The following is a 24,062-nucleotide window of genomic DNA, read 5'->3' as shown; positions in this document are numbered from 1 at the left end:
GGTCCCATTAAACATACACAGATTATTTTTAAATCATAATTATGATAACAGTAAAAATTTGTAAAAAATCACCAACGAGTTCTATTATCATCTGCAGAGATTTGAGGCTCGGAGTCAGCGAACCAGTGACGACGATCAATCAATAATTAAACAAACCTATATAATGAAGGTAACGCCTAATGCAGGGGACTGAAACTTTTGAAACTGTGTCCGCGCGAAGAAAGTGCGTTATGTGATCCGAATTTTACTTTCGGAAAGTGTACCACCGTCTCAAATATTCGCTCGGATGACTAAACAATATGAAAATAGTTGCATGAACCCTGAGAATTGTAGCGCGTGGATGGAAAACTTAAAAGATGTCTACAAAGGCATATCCGACGCGCACCGCTATGTGCGTCCGGTAGCAGTATCTTATTTATTCGTTTATCCAAGAAGACTTACAGTTGAACAAATTGCAGAAAAATTTCGAGCAAATATTGGCTCAACTCATTCAATCGAATGGTTCAAATGGCTCTGAGCACTATGGGACTTAACATCTATGGTCATCAGTCCCCTAGAACTTAGAACTACTTCAACCTAACTAACCTAAGGACATCACACAACACCCAGTCATCACGAGGCAGAGAAAATCCCTGACCCCGCTGGGAATCGAACCCGGGAACCCGGGCGTGGGAAGCGAGAACGCTACCGCACGAACACGAGCTGCGGACCAACTCATTCAATCATTCAAGACAAACTGAACTACCATAAGACTTGGGCAAGGTACGTTCCAGAGGGCATACCGTACATTTGAAAGAACTGAGATTTCGCATTCGTACCGAGCTCAAAAATCGTTTCAGTAGCGAAGGTGAGGCAGTTTTTGGGCATGATTTTTAACCTGTGATGAAACTTGAGTACATCACTTTGATGCGTAGTCCGTGCATCAAAGCATGTAATGGACAGACACTGAATCGTCAGTCCATAAGAAATTCAAACCATAACCATTGGATGGTAAGGTCATGTTAACCATCCTTATCTATCCTTATGAGTGTCCATGGTCAGATTTTCTGTAACTTTTTGGAGGAGAAACGCACTATCAACAGCCTGTACCGCTCAGGCATCACTGGGAAAAAAGTAAGTCCCGCACTGAAAAGGACACGCCCGGAATGGCAGAGGAAAGGAGTGCCGCATCTGCAAAACAACGCTCGACCTAATAAACGGCACAACAGACGCTGGAAACTCAGACGCGAGCGCCTGTCATCCTCCTAAAGGTCCTGACCTTTCCTTTCAGAATTTATGTGTTTGTTCCGGTGATAGAAGCTTTGCGAGCCTTCAAGTTCGCCGGCAACGAAGAGGCGAAAAAAAGTACAAAACTGGCCTCTAGATAAGGTGAAGAATTCTCCGCTGAGGGAATAAGAAGATTTGTTAGAAGGTGGGACAGGTGCGCAGAAGATGCTATTATAGAATACGTGGAAAAATAGACAAAAAATTGTATAGATTTAGTAAATTTTTTTGCTGTAGGCTATTTGTATGATTACTGAATGGCGCTTGTAAAAACTACGTTCTGCATTGTAAACTGCGCTGATAACCTCGACGCTGAGCACTCCTAACCCACAAACACTTGCGCGCCCACACACACACACACACACACACACACACACACACACACACACACACACATTGTAAATTATCCAAGCTTCAAGTCTCTGCACACTTACGTTACATCCAGTAATTTTTGTAGAAACGCTTATCTCAGTCGAACTTATATCATCATGAAACTAACCTGTGTGTGTGTTATAGAAGCCTTAGGAATTGCTACGTTCAGCTGCTGAGGACGAGAACGCACGGCTTAATATGTTATCCGTGATTGTCTACGTTTCGAAGAAGTAAAGAATATATCTGACGATATTTTGAGAAGGGGTTATCTCTGATGCATATTCACACTGTCCATGAACTAGCATTTGTAGGAACAGCCGTCAGGGACTACTGTCTTCTCTTGAAGACGAATCTTAAACCAGTTAAACTGAGCCACTCATAACGTGAAATCTCGTGAGCTATTTAATGGAAAAAGATAATATCGTCCTTTTATTTGAATTACAAAACAAATCTGAAGTGGATAAAAAATCTTTGTTCCATGATTTTAGCGTATTGTACAAGGAATACTGTATTTAGTATCAGGACCTTCCTGTAATTTGTAATTTTGTACTCTGAAATGTTATCTCCGGCTGTCCTGTTGAAGGTCACAGAGACAATGCAGATAAGTTCACTGATAAAGTTCGTTTCACAGCGTACAATTGAGCATTACAGATCCCAAGGGATACGGCTGCCGTGCCACATCTTAGCAGTAGTTACTCGACGTGGGCGAGTTCCTGTTTCTTCTGAACTGGCTGATGAGCCTTCCAAGACATGTACGTGTTCCAGCCGACGGCTACTACCTGGACCAGGGGAACCTGATAGTGGACTGGCACGACGGAGAAGTTTAGAGTCTGCACCAAGGGCCATATCTAGAAAATGAAAATAAATCTATAAGAACTTACGTTGAAATCAAGAAAAGTTATTTAAATATTTAATTCACAAGTGTGTATAGAGTATTCATAAACTGTAGTAGATAACAACATGGAAATGTAAATGTCCCAAGTAACTTTCTGTATCCTCAGATAATTTAACTGCAAAGTAAGGTAGAGATAAGCTTTAAATGTATGCGAGACACAATTACAAACGCTTTTTAAACGCAGCATTTGATACCACATGCATTTAAAGTAGATATTTAGGATATGATGATCTTTTTAGTGTCAACGAATGCGACTGGGTGGTTTCCCAAAACCTCTTCAGGTGACTGTCTTTATAAAGGGCACAGTTAGGTTTCTACCCCAATATTGCCCAACTGAATTAGTGATTTGTTTTAAGTTAGTTACGTGTTCCATAGATCATATTCAGGATAAAAGTTATGAGGTGGAATTTGTCAATTGAACAAACAAGGAACACATATTTAAAAAATAATGATAAATAATTTACAGTATTAGGAGCGAAGATCGTTTGACGTGAAATAGTTTATTTCAAAACCAGTTTCAAAGTAACTAGCTGTCATTCTCCGGTTCTCAGATCTCCCAGAAATATAGCTGCACATCAGTCTCGTCGACATACTGAGAACATGTTCCAATTATAATAATACAGCTCCATACGGCTTATTAAATATATAAAAATTGCTGAATAAAATATCCGTAGCCTCAATAAGGTGTACAGGAGCAAACACAGGTACATCAGTAAAGATGGTGCTTCGACGACAACTCAGGTTGCCATCTGAGGGTGACAGCTAATTGCTTTTGAAGCTGATCATAAATTCTCTAGTTCACATCGAGCGATCTTGGCTTCTAGTACTATAAATTACAACATTAGATCGCCCCAACAACAGGTGTAAATTATATACAATAATAAAAAAGATAAAAAATACTCGTATATATACATTCCGGCCATTTACAGTTTTTTTTCATGTATAAATGAATAAATATTTCTATCCGAGAATTACTCTATCGTACAGAAGGATGTATCACGGAGAAATATCTGTAATATACATCTGAAAGCACTTCTACTACGTGCCAGATATTCTATTTCCATCAGCAGCGTGTCATGGAGTTTCATGCCTGCATACTTCACCCCTTTCCGTGGTAAAGTTAGATTCATAAAAGAATACTGCTGATCATTTTTCCATATAGTATTGTACCTGTGAATATCTGTTACATTAAAGTGGACTGTTGCTAACAGATTTCGTAAGTGAGTAAATGTATTACTACGCTGTGGTTAAGAGATGACTGCAAGACGTATGTGTGTGAACCCTACACACAATTCTAATTACTTTATTTTGTGCAAAGAATACTTTTTCCCGAAATGAGAAGCCTATTACACCGAAAGACATCAGTGAATGAAAATATGCAAAATACTTTAACTTACTGACTTCCATAGATCCCCAAAATTGGCAATTATTCTTGTGACAGGAGTAGCAAAACGTAAACGTTTTAGCAGGTTTACTATAAGGTTTTCCTAGTAAAGTTTTCTTTAATATGCTCACCACTTATACCCTGTTTATTATTTCTTGTCGATGTACTAAATTAACAGGTGGTGGAATATTTTTGACACTACAAAATTGGATCAGGTGTAGTTTTCAAAGTTTAAAGCTAGTCCATTTACGCAAAACCAGTTCGTAACTTTCACGAAAACAACCTATATAATATTTATTCTGCTGAAGTTTCTCCACTCGGCTTCACAATAATGTTTGGTTCATCTGCAAAGAGGACTAACTGAGCCTCCTGATTCAAATAAAATTGCGTTTTACGCAGCTTTAATTTTTCGCCGAAATTGCGAACTCCAAAAACTTGACTAGTTACGCTTTCTACCAAGTGTTCAGTTTTCCTCTACGTAGTGTTATTTCTCTATTTTTCTGAGCTGTTCAGTTACGCAGTGCGAATAATGATGTTATAGAGTTGGAAGCTGATTTGACATAAAAGTGTTTTTGATTTTATAAATTGGATCTTTGAAAAGGAAGAAGCGCCTGCAGTTTTCAAACCAAATCGCTGAAGCGTAGCCTTCATCTGATTGGCAGTGTGGGACCGGGCATTATCGTGCAACAAATGGTTCAAATGGCTCTGAGCACTATGGGACTTAACTTCTAAGGTCATCAGTCCCCTAGAACTTAGAACTATTTAAACCTAACTAACCTAAGGACATCACACACATCCATGCCCGAGGCAGGATTCGAACCTGCGACCGTAGCGGTCGCGCGGTTCCAGACTGTAGCGCCTTTAACCGCTTGGCCACCCCGGCCGGCATCGTGCAACAGAATGCTTCCTCTATTCGTCGAATTCCTCAATCATGGAACCACGATCAGTGTGCAGCGGTATGAATACATTTCGCAGCAACTGCGACGTGCCATTAGTCAAAACGCCGTGGAAAGCCGTTGGACAGAATCATTCTGTTGCACGATAACGCCCGCCCCCACACCGTCAACTGGATGAAGGCTATGCTTCAGGTTAGGTTAGGTTAGTTTGGTTTGGAAACACTGCAGCATCCTCCGTACAGTCCGTATCTTTCACCATGTAATTTTCACATCTTTGGCGACCTGAAAAAAGACATGCGTGGACGTCGGTTTCAGTCGTACGAGGAAGTGCAAGAGAGGGTGCGGTTGTGAATCCGTCAGCGGCCGAGAGCATTCTGCCGATAGCATTGATCATCTCGTGTCCCAGTGGGATAAATGTCTTAACACGTGTGGTGATTACATTTTAATGGAACCATTGCATGGTTGCGTTGTGGTGGATGTTCGGTTTTCATTTTACTGCCCCTCGTAAAAGGACTAGCAGAACTCTGGCAGCAATGTAACATGCCGTAACAACAGTAAGATCTTAATCTACTGGAAATGGAGAAAAGTGTCACGCCTTGTCAATGACAGTTTCAAACACGATAGGAATTGCTGCTTTTAGTGAATACGGGTTCATTCCAAACAGTTTCCGAGCAATCGCTCCGAATTGAACCGTATGCAGTGGGCATTAGCAGTCAGTTACCTTTCAAAAGGCCATTTCTCACAGCTCACAACAAGCTGCACGCCTTTAATGGACCGAGCAACACAGAAACTGGACAGTAGCTGATTGGAGGGGTATAGTGTGGTCTGACCAGTCGTAATGTTGTCTCTTTTTAAATGATGCTGGGAGTTAGTGCAGCAATAGCCCAATGGAACCTTTAATCCTCAGTATGTGAAGGTGAAGTTCATGCCGTAGGTGGTTTTGTGATTTTTTGAGGGTGGATTTCGCAGCATGATTTGGGCTCACTCATTCTGGTCACCGTAAACAGGAACCAGGATTTTTCAACATTGTTGTTGTTGATGTCTTCAGTCCTGAGACTGGTTTGATGCAGCTCTGCAGGCTACTCTATCCTGTGCAAGCTGCTTCATCTCCTCTGCAGCCTACATCCTACTGAATCTGCTTAGTGTATTCATCTCTTGGTCTCCTCCTACGATTTTTACCCTCTACGCTGCCCTCCAGTACTAAAGTGGTGATCCCTTGATGCCTCAGAACATGTCCTTCCAACCGATCCCTTCCTCTAGTCAAGTTGTGCCACAAACTCCTCTTCTCCCCAATCCTATTCAATACCTCCTCATTAGTTATGTGATCTACCCGTCTAATCTTCAGCATTCTCCTGTAGCACCACATTTCGAAAGCTTCTATTCTCTTCATGTCCAAACTATTTATCGTCCATGTTTCACTTCCATACATGGCTACACTCCATACAAATACTTTCAGAAACTACTTCCTGACATTTAAATCTATACTCGATGTTAACAAATTTCTCTTCTTCAGAAACGCTTTCCGTGCCATTGCCAGTCTACATTTTATATCCTCTCTACTTCGACCATCATCTGTTATTTTGCTCCCCAAATGGCAAAACTCCTTTACTACTTTAAGTGTCTCATTTCCTAATCTAATTCCCTCAGCATCACCCGAGTTAACTCGACTACATTCCATTATCCTCGTTTTGCTTTTGTTGATGTTCATCTCACATCTTCCTTTCAAGACACTATCCATTCCATTCAACTGCTCTTCCAAGTCCTTTGCCGTCTCTGACAGAATTACAATTTCATCGGCGAACCTCAAAGTTTTTATTTCTTCTCCATGGATTTTAATACCTACTCCGAATTTTTCTTTTGTTTCCTTTACTGCTTTCTCATTATACAGATTGAATAACATCGGGGATAGGCCACAACCCTGTCTCACTCCCTTCCCAACCACTGCTTCCCTTTCATGTCCCTCGACTTTTATAACTGCCATCTGGTTTCTGTACAAATTGTAAATAGCCTTTCGCTCCCTGTATTTTACCCCTGCCACCTTCAGAATTTGAAAGAGTATTCCAGTCAACATTGTCAAAAGCTTTCTCTAAGTCGACAAATGCTATAAACGTAGGTTTGCCTTTTCTTAATCTAGCTTCCAAGATAAGTCGTAGGGTCAGTATTGCCTCACGTGTTCCAATATTTCTACGGAATCCAAACTGATCTTCCCCGAGGTCGGCTTCTAAAAGTTTTTGCACTCGCCTGTAAAGAATTCGCGTTAGTATTTTGCAGCCGTGACTTATTAAACTGATAGTTCGGTAATTTTCACATCTGTCAACACCTGCTTTCTTTGGGATTGGAATTACTATATTCTTCTTGAAGTCTGAGGGTATTTCGCCTGTCTCGTACATTTTGCTCAGCAGATGGTAGAGTTTTGTCAGGACAGGCTCCCCCAAGGCTGTCAGTAGCTTTAATGGAATTTTGTCTACTCCTGGGGCTATGAAATTTTGTCTACTCCTGGGGCTTTGTTTCGACTTAGGTCTTTCAGTGCTCTGTCAAACTCTTCACGTAGTATTTTATTTTCAACATTATCGGTGAGCAAAAGCTGCCCTTTCTTCTACATCTTTCTGTTGAGTATACTGCGGACACTCCCATGTTCGACGATAACAGTCGCGTTCATAGGACTGCATTCACACGTTCCTATTGCATCTTGGATGACCGCTGCATCACCCGATCTTAATCCTATGTAAAATGCCGTGGACTATTTGGAACACCGGTTGAAATGTAGCATTCAGCATCCTCAAAATTTTCTAGATGTACAGGATACGGTTTCAACTAGACGTGGCATATCTGAAGAACCTTGTGCACTCTCTTCAACGGCGATCTGAGGGAATTATTAAAGCTCTATAGTTACACGATATTAGCGCAATTTCTCCTAGGAATGACCTTTTTTTATCTTCACTGATGGTGATTCACGCTTTGCTTTTAATACACCATAAAGAGTGAGATGCTTTGTTCCATGTCCTGAAACTACTAATCAATACTCGCATTGTATCCCCATTTTCTGTTCGTTATCTACAGTTATGCAATTCGCTAAATATCGGCTTAGTAATTCAAAGATTTTTTTTATTTGGTTAGTTACAGCGATTTCTTCCCTTTATTGTGCTAGACGCAGTGATTCGGTGTGCGATTCGTCCAGTGGATATATTTGTAGATTTGACCAACTAATCACAATACTCCTTCTTGATATACACGACTAGCGGATAAGCGACGTCAGCGCAGTAACCACGGTGGCAGCTTGAACTAACAACCGTAAACAATAGATATCAACTGCATCAGTTGGGGACGTGCATCTTTAGTGTGTCAGTGTTGCTGTGTTACAAATTGCAGTGGAGTAGCGAACTGAACATCTCTAAACAAATTGTTCAAGACATTCTACAGAACGTTTTGAAGAAGACAAAAGTATGTGCAACGTCTGTCCCACATACCCTGACTCTCGAACAAAAAGAGACGGTTTGTGGACGCTTACCATAACTTGATTGAAATCAAACACGTAGACGATTCTTTTGTTGAAAAAAAAATCATCAGCTGTGACGAGACTTGGTATTATCAAAACGAATCTAACATAAAACGACAAAATGCAGAATGGGTCTCTGATGACTAACCAAGATTGAAGAAGGTGCGACTGTGACACGCGAGTAGAACAACATCCCAAAAAAGGACTTTTCTGACAGTTTCTCATGAACTGTCTGTGTGTTGTACCCAAGCGCATGGAAGACTATGTAAAACACCAGAAGCTTTAAAACCAGCACTTTAAATTTTCTCTGTGATTCATTAATCCAGTCTCTAAACTTTTTCGATCGATGACATACTTGCCAAGACCTTTTAAAATTAGAAATCTCATTGCGTAAACTAAGCTCTCTCTATCATAAGGATGTACACATTTTGTAGGAAGCTATTAAATATTGAGAAGAGATCCCTTTTGTGTTCATCACATTAGTTCTTTTTTTTTTTACTGCTATACTTACTTATCTACAATTACTGTCTAATTTTGTGTAACATAAATGTTATATTTACGCTCACCTTATAGTTAGTCATCATAATATCCGGGTAATCTGCTTCCAGTTTCTCTTTCACCTGATCTACAGATTTTCCATTTCCAAACCCAATAATCGACACTAGGACGCCTAGGAAAACTGGAACGAAGCACAGCTGATCAAGTGCAACCTTCTTCACGACGATAATCGCACTCCTGCCTTTAAATCTGGAATCCAGGAAACCAAACCACGTTCGCAGAACTGGACCCTACAACAATATGTACACTCATTCAAATATCTCTCGCTAATGATAGTTTAATTAGATAACATAGTAATATTAAAACTTGCATTCGTTCAGCGTTCTCTTACAGAATTACTTTTTAAATAGTTTTATGTACAATGACGACAGTAAAACGGTGAAAGGAAGGAAGGAAAGAAAGAAACAAAGAAGGTTAGAATACAGCTTCTTGTCGATAGTGTGATTACTAGAACCAGAATTCAAAATCTTTTGGAGAATAGTGTAGAAAGTAAGCAGCTTAGGTCTTATTTGGGGTACCATCCCAGCTTCTACTGAATAGATTTAATGGAGCCAAAGAAATTTCCAAAAGGATAACTGTATGAAACGAGAGTAAAATCACTAGCAGGACACGAGACACACTGGTATCAGTATGCCTTAGTTCAGTGACAACAGTTATAAGTCGATGATCAGAAAAGCAGCCAATTGCAGAAAGACGTGTGAATCTTGGAACAAATTTTTCTATATCACACTCTGGAAAACGTAATAATCCAGTAGACTCTCACACCACAGGCCCTCCGAACATTACATACACTGCAAAGAACGATACATATTTGATTTGCGCCTTAATATGATGACATCTGCTATTACTACTGGCGAACAACTATGCGTGCTTTATTCTGACATGCGCCGGTATATTAAAAAATTGCTTAGCGTCCGCTGCTTTGCTCGCATAGACTGCATGGTCTGCACAGAGTTTTTTGTTTTTCTTTGATCGAAGTTTTATGTTGTTCACGAGCCGCAACATCTTCTAAACTTTTCATGCTAATTAAGGCCATGAAAGCACCACTCTTTCCGAAAGTACTTCTGATAAAAAACGATTCTGATACTTGGAGTCCAAGGTTCGTTAATCATGCCTTTTGCGTTTGTGGCGATGTTTCCATAGAAACTTTCATCCCAGAACACATATTTCTTTTTATCTAATCGAGAAGTGAAATAGCAGCTTTCGTAGATTTAGCTTTACATTTTTTTAATATAACGAAACATTTTCTTAAAAACTTTCATCCCCTGTTTCACCTTCTTAGGAACCGAATTTCCAAAAACAATCAAACAAATATTTTTTTAACTTGTAAGAAGCCAAATAAAAATTTTCATATATTTATCTTCAAAAATGCTTTCATAATGAAGTATTTCTATTAAAAACTTTCATCTCCTATCTCACCCCCATAGGGGTTGAGCTTCCAAAACAAGGAAATATTTTTTTTAAATTTCTAACCGAGAAGCCAAATACAATTTTTTATAGATTTAGCTTTCCAAATGCTTTCATAATGAAATAATTTCATAAAACTTTTCACCTCCTATTTCAGTCTCTTAGGGGGATGAATTTTCAAAAACTGATACACGTATTTTTTATTTCTAATCGAGAAGCCAAATACATATTTTCTTAGGTTTAGATTTAAAAATGCGCTCATAATGATATACTTTAATAAAAATTTTCGTCCACCGTTTGCTTCCTTATGGCTTGAAATACCGAAAACAATGAACCCATAGTTTTTTATTTCCAACTGAGAAGTCAAATACCTATTTTCATAGCTGTAGCCTTAAACATGCTTTAGTAGTAATTTAATAATGATTTATTTAAAAAAAACTTTCACTCACTATTTTAAACCCTTAGCGGTGGAATTTCCAAAAATGCTGAAACACGTATACCTTTATTTCTGACCGAGAAACAAAATACCAATTTGCTAGAACTTCAAAACTGCCTTAACAGTGGCACATTTTCAAGAAATTGTCCACACCCTATTTCAACCTCTTTGGGGTGGTAGTTTCGAGAAATCCATTCTTAAACGACACCCTTTTCAAATTGCAGGTACCGAGGGAGGTGGCGCATTGGTTAGCTCACGGGACTCGCATTCAGGAGGACGACGGTTCAAGCCCGCGTCCGGCCATCCTGATATAGGCTTTCCGTGATTTCCCTAAATCTCTTCAGGCAAATGTCGGGATGGTCCCTTTGAAAGGGCATGGCCGATTCCCTTCCCCATCCTTCCCTAATCCGAAGGGACCGATGACCTCGCTGTTTGTCCCCTCCTCCAAATTCAACCAACCAAAAAAATGGTTCAAATGGCTCTGAGCACTATGGGACTTAACATCTGTGGTCATCAGTTCCCTAGAACTCAGAACTATTTAAACCTAACTAACCTAAGGACATCACACACATCCATGCCCGAGGCAGGATTCGAACCTGCGACCGTAGCAGTCGCGCGGTTCCGGACTGCGCGCCTAGAACCGCTAGACCACCGCGGCCGGCCCAACCAACCAAATTGCAGGTTTATATCCTAAGCGGGTTGGGCTGGACGATGTAGAGTCAGTCACTCATAACACTGCCTGTTAGGTAGATAGTGTTTTCTTGAAGATCTTGTAACTTATTACTGTGGCTCACGATCTGGTGATTATCTGACCGACGCCATTGTCACGATTTGCGTTTGGAATTGTTTGAGAATCACCATTTGGTGTACGTGATTATGATGAGTATATGTGGGGAACAGTATTGGGTTTTCATTATTTATCAGGATGAGTTCAAAAATGGTTCAAATGGCTCTGAGCATTATGGGACTCAACTGCTGAGGTCATTAGTCCCCTAGAACTTAGAACTAGTTAAACCTAACTAACCTAAGGACATCACAAACATCCATGCCCGAGGCAGGATTCGAACCTGCGACCGTAGCGGTCTTGCGGTTCCAGACTGCAGCGCCTTTAACCGCACGGCCACTTTGGCCGGCTCTCAGGATGAGTGAGAAAGGATATGTTAAAAACTCGGTACAAGCACATAGTCTATTCTGCTCGAATAACAAAAATAAAGTCGTCAGATATGATGTTATATTTATCACGAAAGAATCACTCAAAAGTAGACACAGGTTATAATTACTCGTTATCGCATTCCCCAACAACGACAATAATGTACACTTTTTCTTGCTGAAAAAGGCATATGCAATCAAATGTTGACATGGACAGTTCAGACTTGGCTTCACAACGTCTATGAAATAACAGTAAGTGCAAATTTTTATGATGATTGTTATGCAAATAATTTGTAATCACGCTGAGCATACCTTACAACGCAACACCGCGCTGTACTATGCTCATACTGTCGAATCATTCTTTGCAGTATGGTTGTTGATACTTCTTCAGCCGGCCGCTGTGGCCGAGCGGTTCTAGGCTACTAGTAACAGTCTGTAACTTTAATCGTTTGTTTCCGTCACTAACGGTCATACGTGGCATCAGCTTCACGATCTCCCATAAGACTACTACGTGTTGCGCGTTTCTTTTCAGAAATGTGATAAAATATGTAGAGTTTACTCCCAGTCGCCACGAAAGACTCCTGAAGTTTAAGCCCATTAGTCTCCCGGTGTATTAAGGCGGCTGAGTTTCGCAAAAGGTATGGCGAGCCGAACTGTTTAACAAGGTTGGGATGAATTATCGCAGCTCCTTGCTGTCTAACAAGCCAAGTCCGCCACAGACCGACTTCAAAGACTGCTCGCTTGTTAGCATTCGTTGCAGCTTGCTATGGAGGATCGATGCCCTCTGGTAACGTATTCGACAAGTACGATCACGAGATGAAAGGAGCCCAACGCTTCGCAGCCAAGTTTTCTCGTATTTAAACTTACCTAACGTTGGTAGGAAATAGTAACGAGCTTACTAGCGATGAAAGTTTCATGAGTACTGAAATAAAACTGCTGTTAGTTTGGCAGCCCTGAATTACTATGCGTCACAGTAATGTTTTGTTACAATTAGGTTGGTTCATACATCCGTAGCGTTTTTGTTTTGCAGGTTGATAATCTGATAGCTATGGCTTTATTTATCGATTTTCATTTTGATTTGTAGTTCGCTGTTGCTATTTGAGTTTATATATTGTCATTTTGTCATTTGGAGAAAGTGAGCGGTGCTGTGGGCGGTAGAAAACGAAGTGCCAAGTGGAGAAATCGGAACATTTCCGACATATTCTTCTATTTGAGTTCACCTGTGCAGCTGCAGTTGCAGCCAGAAAGATTTGCGCCGTGTGTGGGGATAATGGCATTGGGCAGAGCACGGCAAGAAAATGGTTTTCTTGTTTTAAGGATGAGAGTTTTATCATTAATGATTTTCCATATTCGGGAAGACCTTCGGGGTTTGACGAAGATCGTTTAAACGTTTTAATCCATAATGATCGGTCAGTGCACTCGAGATGAACTGGATAATTCCACCATGTGCGACATTTGCATGCAATGGGGAAGATTAAAAAATCGGGTGTAATGGATACCGCATGCTCTAAACCAAAATCACAAAAATCAACGAGTGGCTATATGTGCAACTATGCTTGTTCGTCATCAATTGGCTCGCGAACAACCACCGACCATTCCTTTTCTGTATCGTTACTGGTGGCGAGAAATAGCGTCTTCATTCTAAAATACGGAAAAGAAAGGAATGATTGAGCCCAGACAAAGCAGCAACTCCCCGTACAATATGCATCTGGTGTAACAGCGACGATATGCAATGTACGCAATAATGTTTTAGTTTGTTTCTGACACGAAACAATAATAATAACAGTGCTATGTGGTGTACTACGAACCGCTTCCCCGGTGTGTAACCATCAATAAAGGCATTTATAGTCAACAAATGAGGCGTCATGCAGATGCAGTCCAAGAATAACCACCAGGAAGACTGCGTGAAGTGATGCTGCTCCACGATAACGACCGACGGCATTTTCCTACACTGACAAAAAACACGCTATACAGGAGTTGGGTTGGGAAGTCATTCTACATCCACATTATTCACCTGATCTCGCGCCCACAGAGTTTCACCTTTTCCGCTCTCTATCGACCAACCTTCAACGAACTTCCGAATGAAAATGCGCCCTGAACATGGTTCGGCGAGTTCTTCGCCTCAAAACCATGTGGTTTCTAGTCGCAGAATCGAAAAGTTACCCCAGAGTTGGTAGACTGTCGTAAACACTGAAGGAGAATATACTATGACTGAAGTCTCTGTTATGTGTACCCGTTGTTTTATTAACCTTACGTAAAAGCACTACTAACTTATGCACTAACCCAATATTAAGATAATTAAAACTTTTGGAACACCGCGACTGTCTTGTTAAAGGAGTGAGGACGGACCAGTCAGATGTTGCGTATCGGAAGCCGCAGTGACGTCCGGGCCACCAGGGAATTGAAGTGGCACCAAAGGTGTGGCAGGTCTCGTCACTGGCACCCCGACGTCAACCTAATAACTTCGAATATTAGCTAGAAGCTTGTCGACGTTAGCCAACGCAGCTTCCAGCTGTATACGGACAGCAGCCAATACCCCTTGTGTCCGCTCACAACAAGCACAGTCCCTAGCCATATCGTACTGTGAATAAAATAGTTAAATGGCTCGGAGCACTATGCGACTTAACTGCTGCGGTCATCAGTCGCCTAGAACTTAGAACTAATTAAACCTAACTAACCTAAGGACATCACACACATCCATGCCCGAGGCAGGATTCGAACCTGCGACCGTAGCGGACGCTCGGTTCCAGACTGTAGCGCCTAGAACCGCACGGCCACTTCGGCCGGCTCAAAAAATAGTTACGAGGTCTCAAATGGCGCTACTGAGTTTGAAATTTACCAAACGAGAATAAAGTAACACGAAAAGTTGGTGTGCTGATTTCTCACTGAAATCTGAGATCTCAAGCTATTAAACAGAGATAAATTTCTCTACATGGAAAATTTGCTCTAGGAAGCCGCCCAACACAACGATATTCACTAGACTTACGCAAAAACAAAAAACTACGATTAATTTTCTAACCACTAGTTTCCACAAAAAATACACACGTACAGTGCACTTCTTTGCAGAAGCACGAGGCCAAAAAACAAAGACTAAATTCATTTACAGTTATCACACAAGTGCTGCTGCTGCTACTCTGCTGCGTCCTCACGGCTCGGCGGCTGCCGCTACACCAACATATGGCACACATTAAAAGTTTTTGAATCATAAGAATAGCTACGCATATACAAAGACCACTTAACTATTACATATCGGCAATTCAACACAGGTCTACAGCATAACATACGGGTAAATCTTTCTATACACGATGGTTACATTCTGCGGAATTGCCGCGGTTACCGAATTCGCGTAAATCGAGAGCCATTTTATATAAAAAAAGTGGGGTTAGGTTCCTCTTTATGCACATATTAAATTCAGAATTGCAGTGTTTCTTAATATAAATAATAAAATAGCTATTATAATTTTAATAAAAACCATTTTAATGCAAAATTTTTACACGTAAAAATTTAACAAGGAAACTCAGAATAATTCACTAAATCAGTATCATATATCCAATGAATTCCCAGCCGGCTCTCGTTCCAACCCTTTAGTGGTCTAGAACTTCCCAACCCATGGGCCGCGGTCCACTTGTGCCTCGCCGACACCGTTGCACTGGGCCATGGACGCCGGTGAAGGTCGAAGAGAGGATAAAAATTATCAGGAGGTCAGGGGTGTCACTAATCAGTCGTGAAGGTCAGCGAGAACAGAATGAAATAAGAGTTAAAATGCTCCATCGCTATCCTATAACACGCACAAGGGAATGGCCCATTCTGTCATTTCGAGACCTACCCTGCTGCTCTAAGACGAACTACCAGTATTCTTTTTTCACGGCGAAAATTACCAATATCGTGTGCCACCAGGCAGTTGGAACTGCACCCTCCTACATATCGCGCTACAGGGCTGGCCCGCGGCTTTGGCTGGCTGCTCATGGCGTGAACACATAACGTGTTACAATCCGATCGTAATTTATACAGTTGGTAGTTTCTCAGACACAGTTGTTCATAAGAACGATTCGCTTGAATTTTGCTCATTTACTATCCCGACGCGAGGAGGAGGAGGGATGTTTGATGTTTTACTTGCAGTCCACGGCTAAGATTGTGAGAGACAGAGCTTTGTTCAGTTTTCTTACTACTGAAGAGGAAGGACACGGTCGTCATCCTCTTAAGGAACTATCCCGGCCTTTGTATGGAGTGATACGGGTGACCACAGAAAACCGATATATGGATGGTCGATCCAACAATTGATACCTTGTCTCGAATGCGAGTTGAGGGCGTTAGCCACTACATCACTTCGCTCAGTCCTCGTGGAGATATTGTTGAATTACTATTCACTGAGACACTTGCTGTGGGTTCTAGCAACGACAGAGATACTGAAGCATACGTTTCTTAACGGTATGTGAAAGCGCTTGTTAATGTTGAGGTTGAACTTCTTCGCAAAAGAATCCAAGAAATTTGCTAAAATTGGAAAGCAATGTGGGCAGAGCCAGCTATTGTGGTGGAACCAACGCCAAGCAGAGCTCTCATGCGAGGCTCCGTTGTCATATGCAGAAAGAGCCTTAAGCTACTAAAATAAAACCTCATTTCCTATGAGAAGCAGAGACAGTGTCAGCTATGATTTTCGTATATGGAACTAGGGCATATACTAGCTTATGGCGTATCAGACGAAGGAAGACTATTTCAAATGAGTGTACGCTTCCAGATTTTTGTGAAAACAATTACAGATTCGTCAGGCAGTTTTCCATTTTAACCCTACCCGTTGCTGCTTTTCTGTCAAATACGAAACAGACACGTCGGTCACTTATACATCATGATTATAAAAAAAAAAAACCTAGTTAAGGGAGAAAAGGAAACTACTTTGTTAATTTTATTAGATTTGAAAAAAAAATTATACCTGACCTGTCTTTGTCTGGAGACACCTAAATGCTTCTTAAAGTAAATCACTTGCTGACGGACAAATGCGTCTATAAATACTACTCGAAATTGTAATTGAAATTGTAATTGTATGCTTTAAATAAACTAAACAGTTTATTCAGAATGACTGACGAAATGTCATCATAAAATAAACACTTTTCTTAAAGAAACAGTTTTACAATTTACATATGTATGTGCTCAAATTATTTACTATCAACTGCACATTAGCAATCGTCGTTCGAGAGATAAATGAACAGATGGAAGTACAATGGATAATATGCTGTTGCGATTCGACGGCGCATGTTCTCTTGCGTACTTGGGGCTTAATCATAGACTGAATCTTTCAGTGATCTCCACACAAACAAATCAAGAGGAGTCAAATTAAGAGACCTGGCCATCTACTATATGCAGCACTCAGTCCTATCCGAGACCAGGAAACTTTTCTTTCAGCATTTGTGTTGCAACACGAGTGAGCTGGACAGCCGTTGTGTTGGAAACACAAACACTGGTGCTTATTCAGTGGTACATCTTGTAGAAAGACAGAATGTTCGTAAGAAAGTGTGCATACGTATTCTCCTTTAACACCCTTGGCATGAATTAATTTCTCGCAATGGAATTTCCTGTGACGCCCCACCACGTGTTTACGCTCACGGTCGTTGTTCTACTCGGCGAAGCCAGCGTGGATTTTCAGTTGGGCAGTAGCGCATGTAACCTAAGTTTGTATTATCGTGGTTCGTAAATGCTGCATCGTCGGTAACGAGCACACGCTGGAAAAACATAGCGTCGTCTCCCAACCAACGTAAAACAAACCAACAAAATTCTATACTACTTTTGAAATCATGTCCTCCGAGTGCCTGATGTAGTGACAGAAGATAAGGGGGGAATTTATGTCGATGCAAAATGAGGATGACACTCCTCCCGCTTCTCCCACATTCCCTCGTTAATATGTCTCGTGCCATCATCGCCATATAATAGAACGTGTTTGAATTCACCTCACTGTTGTATATGCATGCAAGGAATGTTGTAGCAGAAATGGCATGCCGATAGACGACATAATTCCTGCTAGTTCTGCATTGCAGACATGTAACCAGTCGAAAGGACTGATACAACGACGTAGCGTGGCATGAGCGTTTCCGGACGACTTACGTTTTGGTATTAGTATGTTTCTCGGATTCCTTTACGAAAGGTTTCAGCCTGAACATTAACAAGCATTATGTCACTGCACTCGTCTTTTCAAGCGCTCTCGGATGCCATAAAAAAGTATATCATACTGTTTTTAAAAATCGTATTTGCTTCTATATCTCGAGCAATAAGAGTTAAGAACCTTCATCACATGCACATGGCCTTTACTGTACTATCATTTGCCGAAAAACAACCTCGTTTCGATAACTGGAACCGTTCACAAAATAAAAGAGGTGTCACGTGAAACGCCCTTTATATGCAGGGAGTTCATTTTAACTAAAGACACTGAAATATCTCGAAAACTACACACTGAATAAAAAAAAATCCAAAATTCCAATTTGTTTGTCTCGGAGGGGGACATCCAACGATACTACACTCGACCCTCTAACCCACTCCGTGCATGGGTGGCGGGTGGGAGGGAGGGGCGCTACTTTGATATCGTCAGTGGCAATTCTTCGTTTTTTATTTCAGATTATGAATCTACTGAAAAATCTACATACGTTTCGTCTGAAGCATTTCCTTCGTTTCGCCACAGATGGCGCTGTAATCTGAGGAATAAAAATGGGTAGACAATCGTAATTTACGGCATACTACTCAATGGCCCTTGAACATCCAATGGCACATGGGACCCCACCTCCATGCTACAAGGGTAGGACAGGCCAATATTTCATAACATCTAATTAGAAACCCAATTCGCAACGTTATATTCTTCAGACACTTCGAACAGGTAACTACTCGCCGCGCCACCATGGCCGCTTAGCGAACTGCGACGTATTAAAAGAGGCAGTAAGTAGTACACTTCGACCGGAGCTCACGTATCGTGCAGACGTAGAACAGATAGCAGCTCTAAACATTAAAATACTTGCACAGTGTTTATTGCTTGCATACCTACGTATCATTTGGAGAACAGACGTGCAAGAGGACGATGAATGTTGCAGCCACAGAAGAAAAAACTGAAATGATTCTGATTTAAGGAGAATGTAGAAGAAATGTTGACGCTGCTGTTGCTTTGTATGCCGAGCGTTTTCCAGAGAGAAGCTAATAAAATAGCTGTCCTAGCGATAGTACACAACGCAAGATCAGCGCCCGGCAATTACACCGCGGTTCCGATATGTCCGTGGGTAGTATGATCATAACACTGCATCGTCGTATCATCCACACCGTGTGCCACTGCATCAAGATCTTCATGGCACCGGATTTCCATAACCAGGTAGTGTTTTGTGAATGAGCACGTCAACAAATGCGAACAACCCCCAAGTTCTTTGCCGAGGTGCTATTTTACGATAAGACTATATTCACAAATCATGGTAGCGTTAACCGGCTTAACGTGCATTACTGGAGTGTAGACAATTCCCACTGGTTACGCAAGTTGACCATCAACGTCCTTGATCGGTTAACGTATTGTGTGGCATCATGGGAAAGAACTTCATTGATCTGTAATGATATAACACAATTTCAGAGACTTTATTGGTATCAACATCGTACGGTGCTGTGATCGAGCCTGAAACGCAGGTGCAGGTACTGAGGTGCTATTCCAGAACATGGAGAGCCGCGGAAATTCTATTCATGTGTAAGGGGGAATTTAATGTAGTCTGGGGCGGCAGTGAGAATCCGGATCGATGAGGGAGGCGTGTCAGGGATAAGCTGTGCAGTTGTGTGAACCGCTATGCCAAGGTGGTTTAGTGGCTAGCGCACCTGCCTAGTAAGCGGGAGACCAGGGTTCGATTCTCGACGTTGGTATAAATTTTCATTCGCCGCTGCAGTCTATATAAATAATGTCTTTGGTCTGTATTTTATGGACGGCACGTTGAATGGACGTAAATATGGAACGTTTTTGGTATATGAACTACCGGAACTATTGCAGGATGTCGTCCTGGGCATTCGATAACGTTTGTGGTTTGAGCGTGACGGTTGCCCAGCACATTACATAATTGAAGCACGGGAGGTATTAGACAGTGTTTACACTGGTCGGTCAATCGTCAGAGGTGGCGATATTAATTGTCGTCCTAGGCGCCGGATTTGATGTCACAGGATTTTTTTACGTGGGGATATTTAAAATATAGGTGTACCAGCAAGTGCCCACAGGCTGTGAAGACATGCTCGATCGCATCAGAAACGCCTGTGCTGGCATTTCCGCAGACCTCTTTCTGTTCTGTGTATGGTCATTTGAAAAGCGGATCACTAAGTGTATTGAAGCTGGCGGTACTACGCTTGAACACTTATTATAATTGGACAAGCAGAGTGGCGTTCACCGCGAGCTACGGCCACAGTGGCGCGTAGAGTAGTTCCCAATTCGATATGCAGGAGGTATACGACGTTGTGACAGGGTTTCCAAACAGACGTTATGATGTAATGGCCTGTCTTACCCTCGAAGCATGGATGTGGGGGTCCCATGTGCCATTGGATATTCAAGGGCCATTGAGCAGCATGTCGTAAATTACGATTGTGTACTCATTTCCATTCCTCCGATCACAACGCCATCTGCGGCGAAACGATGAAAATGTTACAGACAAAACGTATGTAGATTTTGCCGTAGAATCGTAATCTGCAATGAAAAAAGGGGGTTCCTAGCGAAGATTTCAAAGTTATCACTGGATGTCCCTCTCCGAGGCAAACAAATTGGAATTATAACTTTCCTTGATTCGATTTGTAGTTTTCGAGATGTATCAGTGTCTTCAGTTAAAATGAACTCACCCACTCACTCACTCTCTCTCTCTCTCTCTCTCTCTCTCTCTCTCTCTCTCTCTCTCTGTGTTTGTGTGTGTGTGTGGGGGGGAGGGGGTGTATGTTTATATTTTTTCCTAGCTACTGGCCTTCTGAGATTTTTTTATAAAACAGCTGATCCGCACAGGTAAAATGGTTGGGGACCACTGCTCTAGGATTCTTCCGGATAGAAGGGTGCATCGGTCTTTGGCAGCCATAAATCGAAGTGCTATTTTTTCTTCAAAAGAAAAAATAAATTGTTTCCAAAATGAGCACGTTTCATCAAGACTGAAAACCTACTTTGCAGGACAGACTTTTCTGTCACAATTTCTTTAAACCTCTTTTTAAATTCCTCAGCTCCAACTTCGTCTGGCGCAGCGCTCTCTTCTGTCATTTTAATGTTGTGAAAGCCAAAACGGTACTTGAAGCGAACAAACCAACCTGAAAGGCTACGAAATTTGCTGGATCGCCCTCTTCTTTCGTTAAATCTGCATACAAGCTCTTGGCTTTAGCTTGAATAACAGCTCCAGAGGGAGGCATGTGCTACTGGTTGTGGTGTTCAGTCCAGTGGCTTACAATTTCTTTCCATTGCCTTCGAGTGAGATTTGGTCACTCTAGTCAAGCGTAAGTCAGTTGATGATTGAGCAGTTTTTCGAATTGATTCTACATTGCCACAAGTAGTTCTCAAGTCCTAAAGCCCGCTGAATATCAACAATACGCTCACTTTTCTCATAGCGATCCACAGTTCTCTCTTTCATTTTAATGAATACGAACTTCGTACACGCTTAATTGCCTCAAAAGGCACATACTTTCTTTCCTTTTAACCGACATTTTCAATGGAGACCCTGACTAGAGAAAGTTCTCTGGTCTTTCATGTATTTTATCACTCCAAGGTTGTGAGGAAATCTTACAGACACTGCAAAACATGTTGGTACAACATGAGCAAGTGTCTATCGTCCGATTCCACAATCACCAGATGGTGATGATTTCCCCCATTTGTGCAGAGCGTCTGCACATCATCCGTGGCCCGTTTGGATACGATTTAGATTAGTACAAATTGCCCGAGACTAATAAAATCCAGGGAGTTTCTCCTGAAAGCAAGGCAGTTTCAGACATCGTGGAGGACAGTTTTGTTGCCAGCAGCGTTTCCTTTCATTGATGGCACTGAATGATCTCAATCTTTTTCGCTCCACAGAATATGCATCACTCAATTATGGAAGGTCAGGGTTATCAACAACTCCCCGATGTTCAAGCACCAGCGCACTTCAAATGATTCAAATGGCTCTGAGCACTATGGAATTTAACATCTGAGGTCACCAGTCCCCTAGAACTTAGAATTACTTAAACCTAACTAACCTAAGGACATCACACACATCCAAGCCCGAGGCAGGATTCGAATCTGCGACCGTAGCGGTTCCAGACTGAAGAGCAGCGCACTCTTCCCGTCCGTTATCAGAAGGTGGAATGTGACGCAAGATAGGTAAGGGATAGATCAAATTGAAGGACTATTAAGTCAGGCAGATGCACAATACTCTGCTGCTGAATACACCAACCCGAGTGCATATCAATCCCCACCTGGTACCACAGAGCTTATGAAGAAGGCTTTTTCAGTTTTTGAGCAAAGCAGAGGTTCGCGTCAAATGCTCCTTGAAAGGAAGTATCCAGTTTAAGGAGCTTTAATAGTATAAGTTTAATAGTTTAAGGAGCTTTAATAGTTCGTAATTTTTCTCTGCTGGATGGTACAGAATAACGATGATAGAATGTTTGGGTGATAGACGTGAATGGATCCTGAGGAACGCCGATCTGCTTCGATGATGAGTCTTCCTAATTTTCTCAGCAAGAAACACCACCTTAACTGTTCGTACTGTCGTCGTGTTGCAGGAGCAGGCTTCATTTGACGCTGACCTCACACATTGTACACTGGCGGCGAAGCTACGACAATATGTTGCCACTTCCACCGAGTGGTCAAAATACGCTCCCATAGCTTTAACTGAGCTCACTCTGCTTCTAAACAGGTTGCAGAATGTGGTGGATATTGCTCTCTCCGACTTCTGGCTAAAATTGATCTCGCTATCAACTGCGATGTGTATTACAGTATATCGCTCCATATCAATGGCGTCCTTCCAATCCCGACCGTCCACTGAGTACACTGTTGATTTCCGCATAACGCTTGACTGACACCACTCCGTTGAGATGAAGGGAACCTTGACGGAACACTGGATATCTGCTGCTTGTCGCTGTGGAACATGGGATTGAATGTAGAGGTCATCACCGTAATACAGTTGTTTGGAAGCGTTCCTCATTGCTACAGACTTGTCCTATTTCCATATGCTGCGATACCCTGCACATGTTCTTATTTTTATTTTTTTCACCAATAAGATAACAGTACCTCTCTTTATTTGTGCTACCTCACGCGTGTTGTGAACTGCACCTTCAGGCGATGGTCAACACCGGGACAGTAATCATGCACGTGACTGCCAAATGAAGGAACAGTGCTTTTCGAAACGCAGCACCGAGAGATTTGCTACCATTCCGATGGGAAGATGAGATTAATAGTACAGGTAATCACCTTCCAATAGTTGCTGGAGTTCTTGGTGTATGGGATCCTGGGCAGATAGGTTCGCAAAAAGAAAAAAGGGTTACTCGAATCGAGATACGACAGTGGGACGAATATGATTCACCAGTGGCTGTAACCATTAAAAGATGTCTCTACAAGATACAACTTGCGTACGTGGAAGGATGGATAGACTTGATTCCAAATCGTAGACAGCATTTCTACCTGAAAGTGTAACATTATCGGCGACTCGTGTGTGTGCCTGCAGACTGAAGACAGCTTTTTATGCAGTGTGACGGTAACCTAGGCGTTATGATCGTGTTTTAATAGCGCAATTCTTATGCGAAATATACGTTGTGGGGTGTAGAATCCAACTGTGGTCAGCTTAAAATGTCATTTCTCAACAGTGTTCCTCAAAAAGGAAGGTCGTGTTCCCTCCATGGATTCCCAGCTGTCTTAGCTGGTGAGCGTAATCCGACTGCTGACAAAAAAAAATATTGGCCATGCGAAGTGACTCTCATGATACATTTAATTAATCAGCCTATTAAACTGACATCAGTGGCGAGCCGCCTGGCGGATGGAAGAGATGGCTAGGGCACTGCGGAATGATTATTGACAAATGTTGCGTTTTTTCCGTTTTGGTGATATCTTTTAACGAAATTTCAATCTCCCACCTACACAGGGCGAGACAGGCTTTCACGATTTGTTTCGTAAACGCTAGTATGATATAGCATCGCACTGGTAAAAGGGGCCCTCTCATGGTGTACAAAACAGCAACATTCTCTTGAATTATAGCTTCTTGTTGTCAAACGTAAAATGA

The 24,062-nt window shown here is 41.7% G+C and overlaps 2 protein-coding genes across 5 annotated transcripts in view; both read right to left on the bottom strand.

Moving 5' to 3' along the window:
- Window positions 1-1,788, bottom strand: part of LOC124776844 (protein Mpv17-like) — a 323,979-nt gene extending 322,191 nt beyond the window's left edge. The window contains exon 1 of the mRNA XM_047252010.1: window positions 1,698-1,788. The gene's annotated coding sequence lies outside the window, so the exon portion shown is untranslated. The remainder of the gene's footprint in view (window positions 1-1,697) is intronic.
- A 248-nt stretch (window positions 1,789-2,036) lies between these two features.
- Window positions 2,037-24,062, bottom strand: part of LOC124776587 (protein Mpv17-like) — a 76,311-nt gene continuing 54,285 nt past the window's right edge. For all 4 annotated transcript variants that reach the window (XM_047251644.1, XM_047251645.1, XM_047251646.1 and 1 more), the window contains 2 exons: window positions 8,873-9,094; window positions 2,037-2,483 (listed from right to left, as the gene is read on the bottom strand). In XM_047251644.1, the coding sequence (XP_047107600.1) occupies window positions 2,328-2,483; window positions 8,873-9,094 (378 nt within the window). In that variant the 3' untranslated portion in view covers window positions 2,037-2,327. The remainder of the gene's footprint in view (window positions 2,484-8,872; window positions 9,095-24,062) is intronic.

This window comes from Schistocerca piceifrons, chromosome 2 (genome assembly GCF_021461385.2).
Source record: "Schistocerca piceifrons isolate TAMUIC-IGC-003096 chromosome 2, iqSchPice1.1, whole genome shotgun sequence".
Classification (NCBI taxonomy): Eukaryota; Metazoa; Arthropoda; class Insecta; order Orthoptera; family Acrididae; genus Schistocerca; species Schistocerca piceifrons.
Note: the sequence above shows the minus strand (reverse complement) of the source record. Positions and strands in the feature narration are given on the sequence as shown.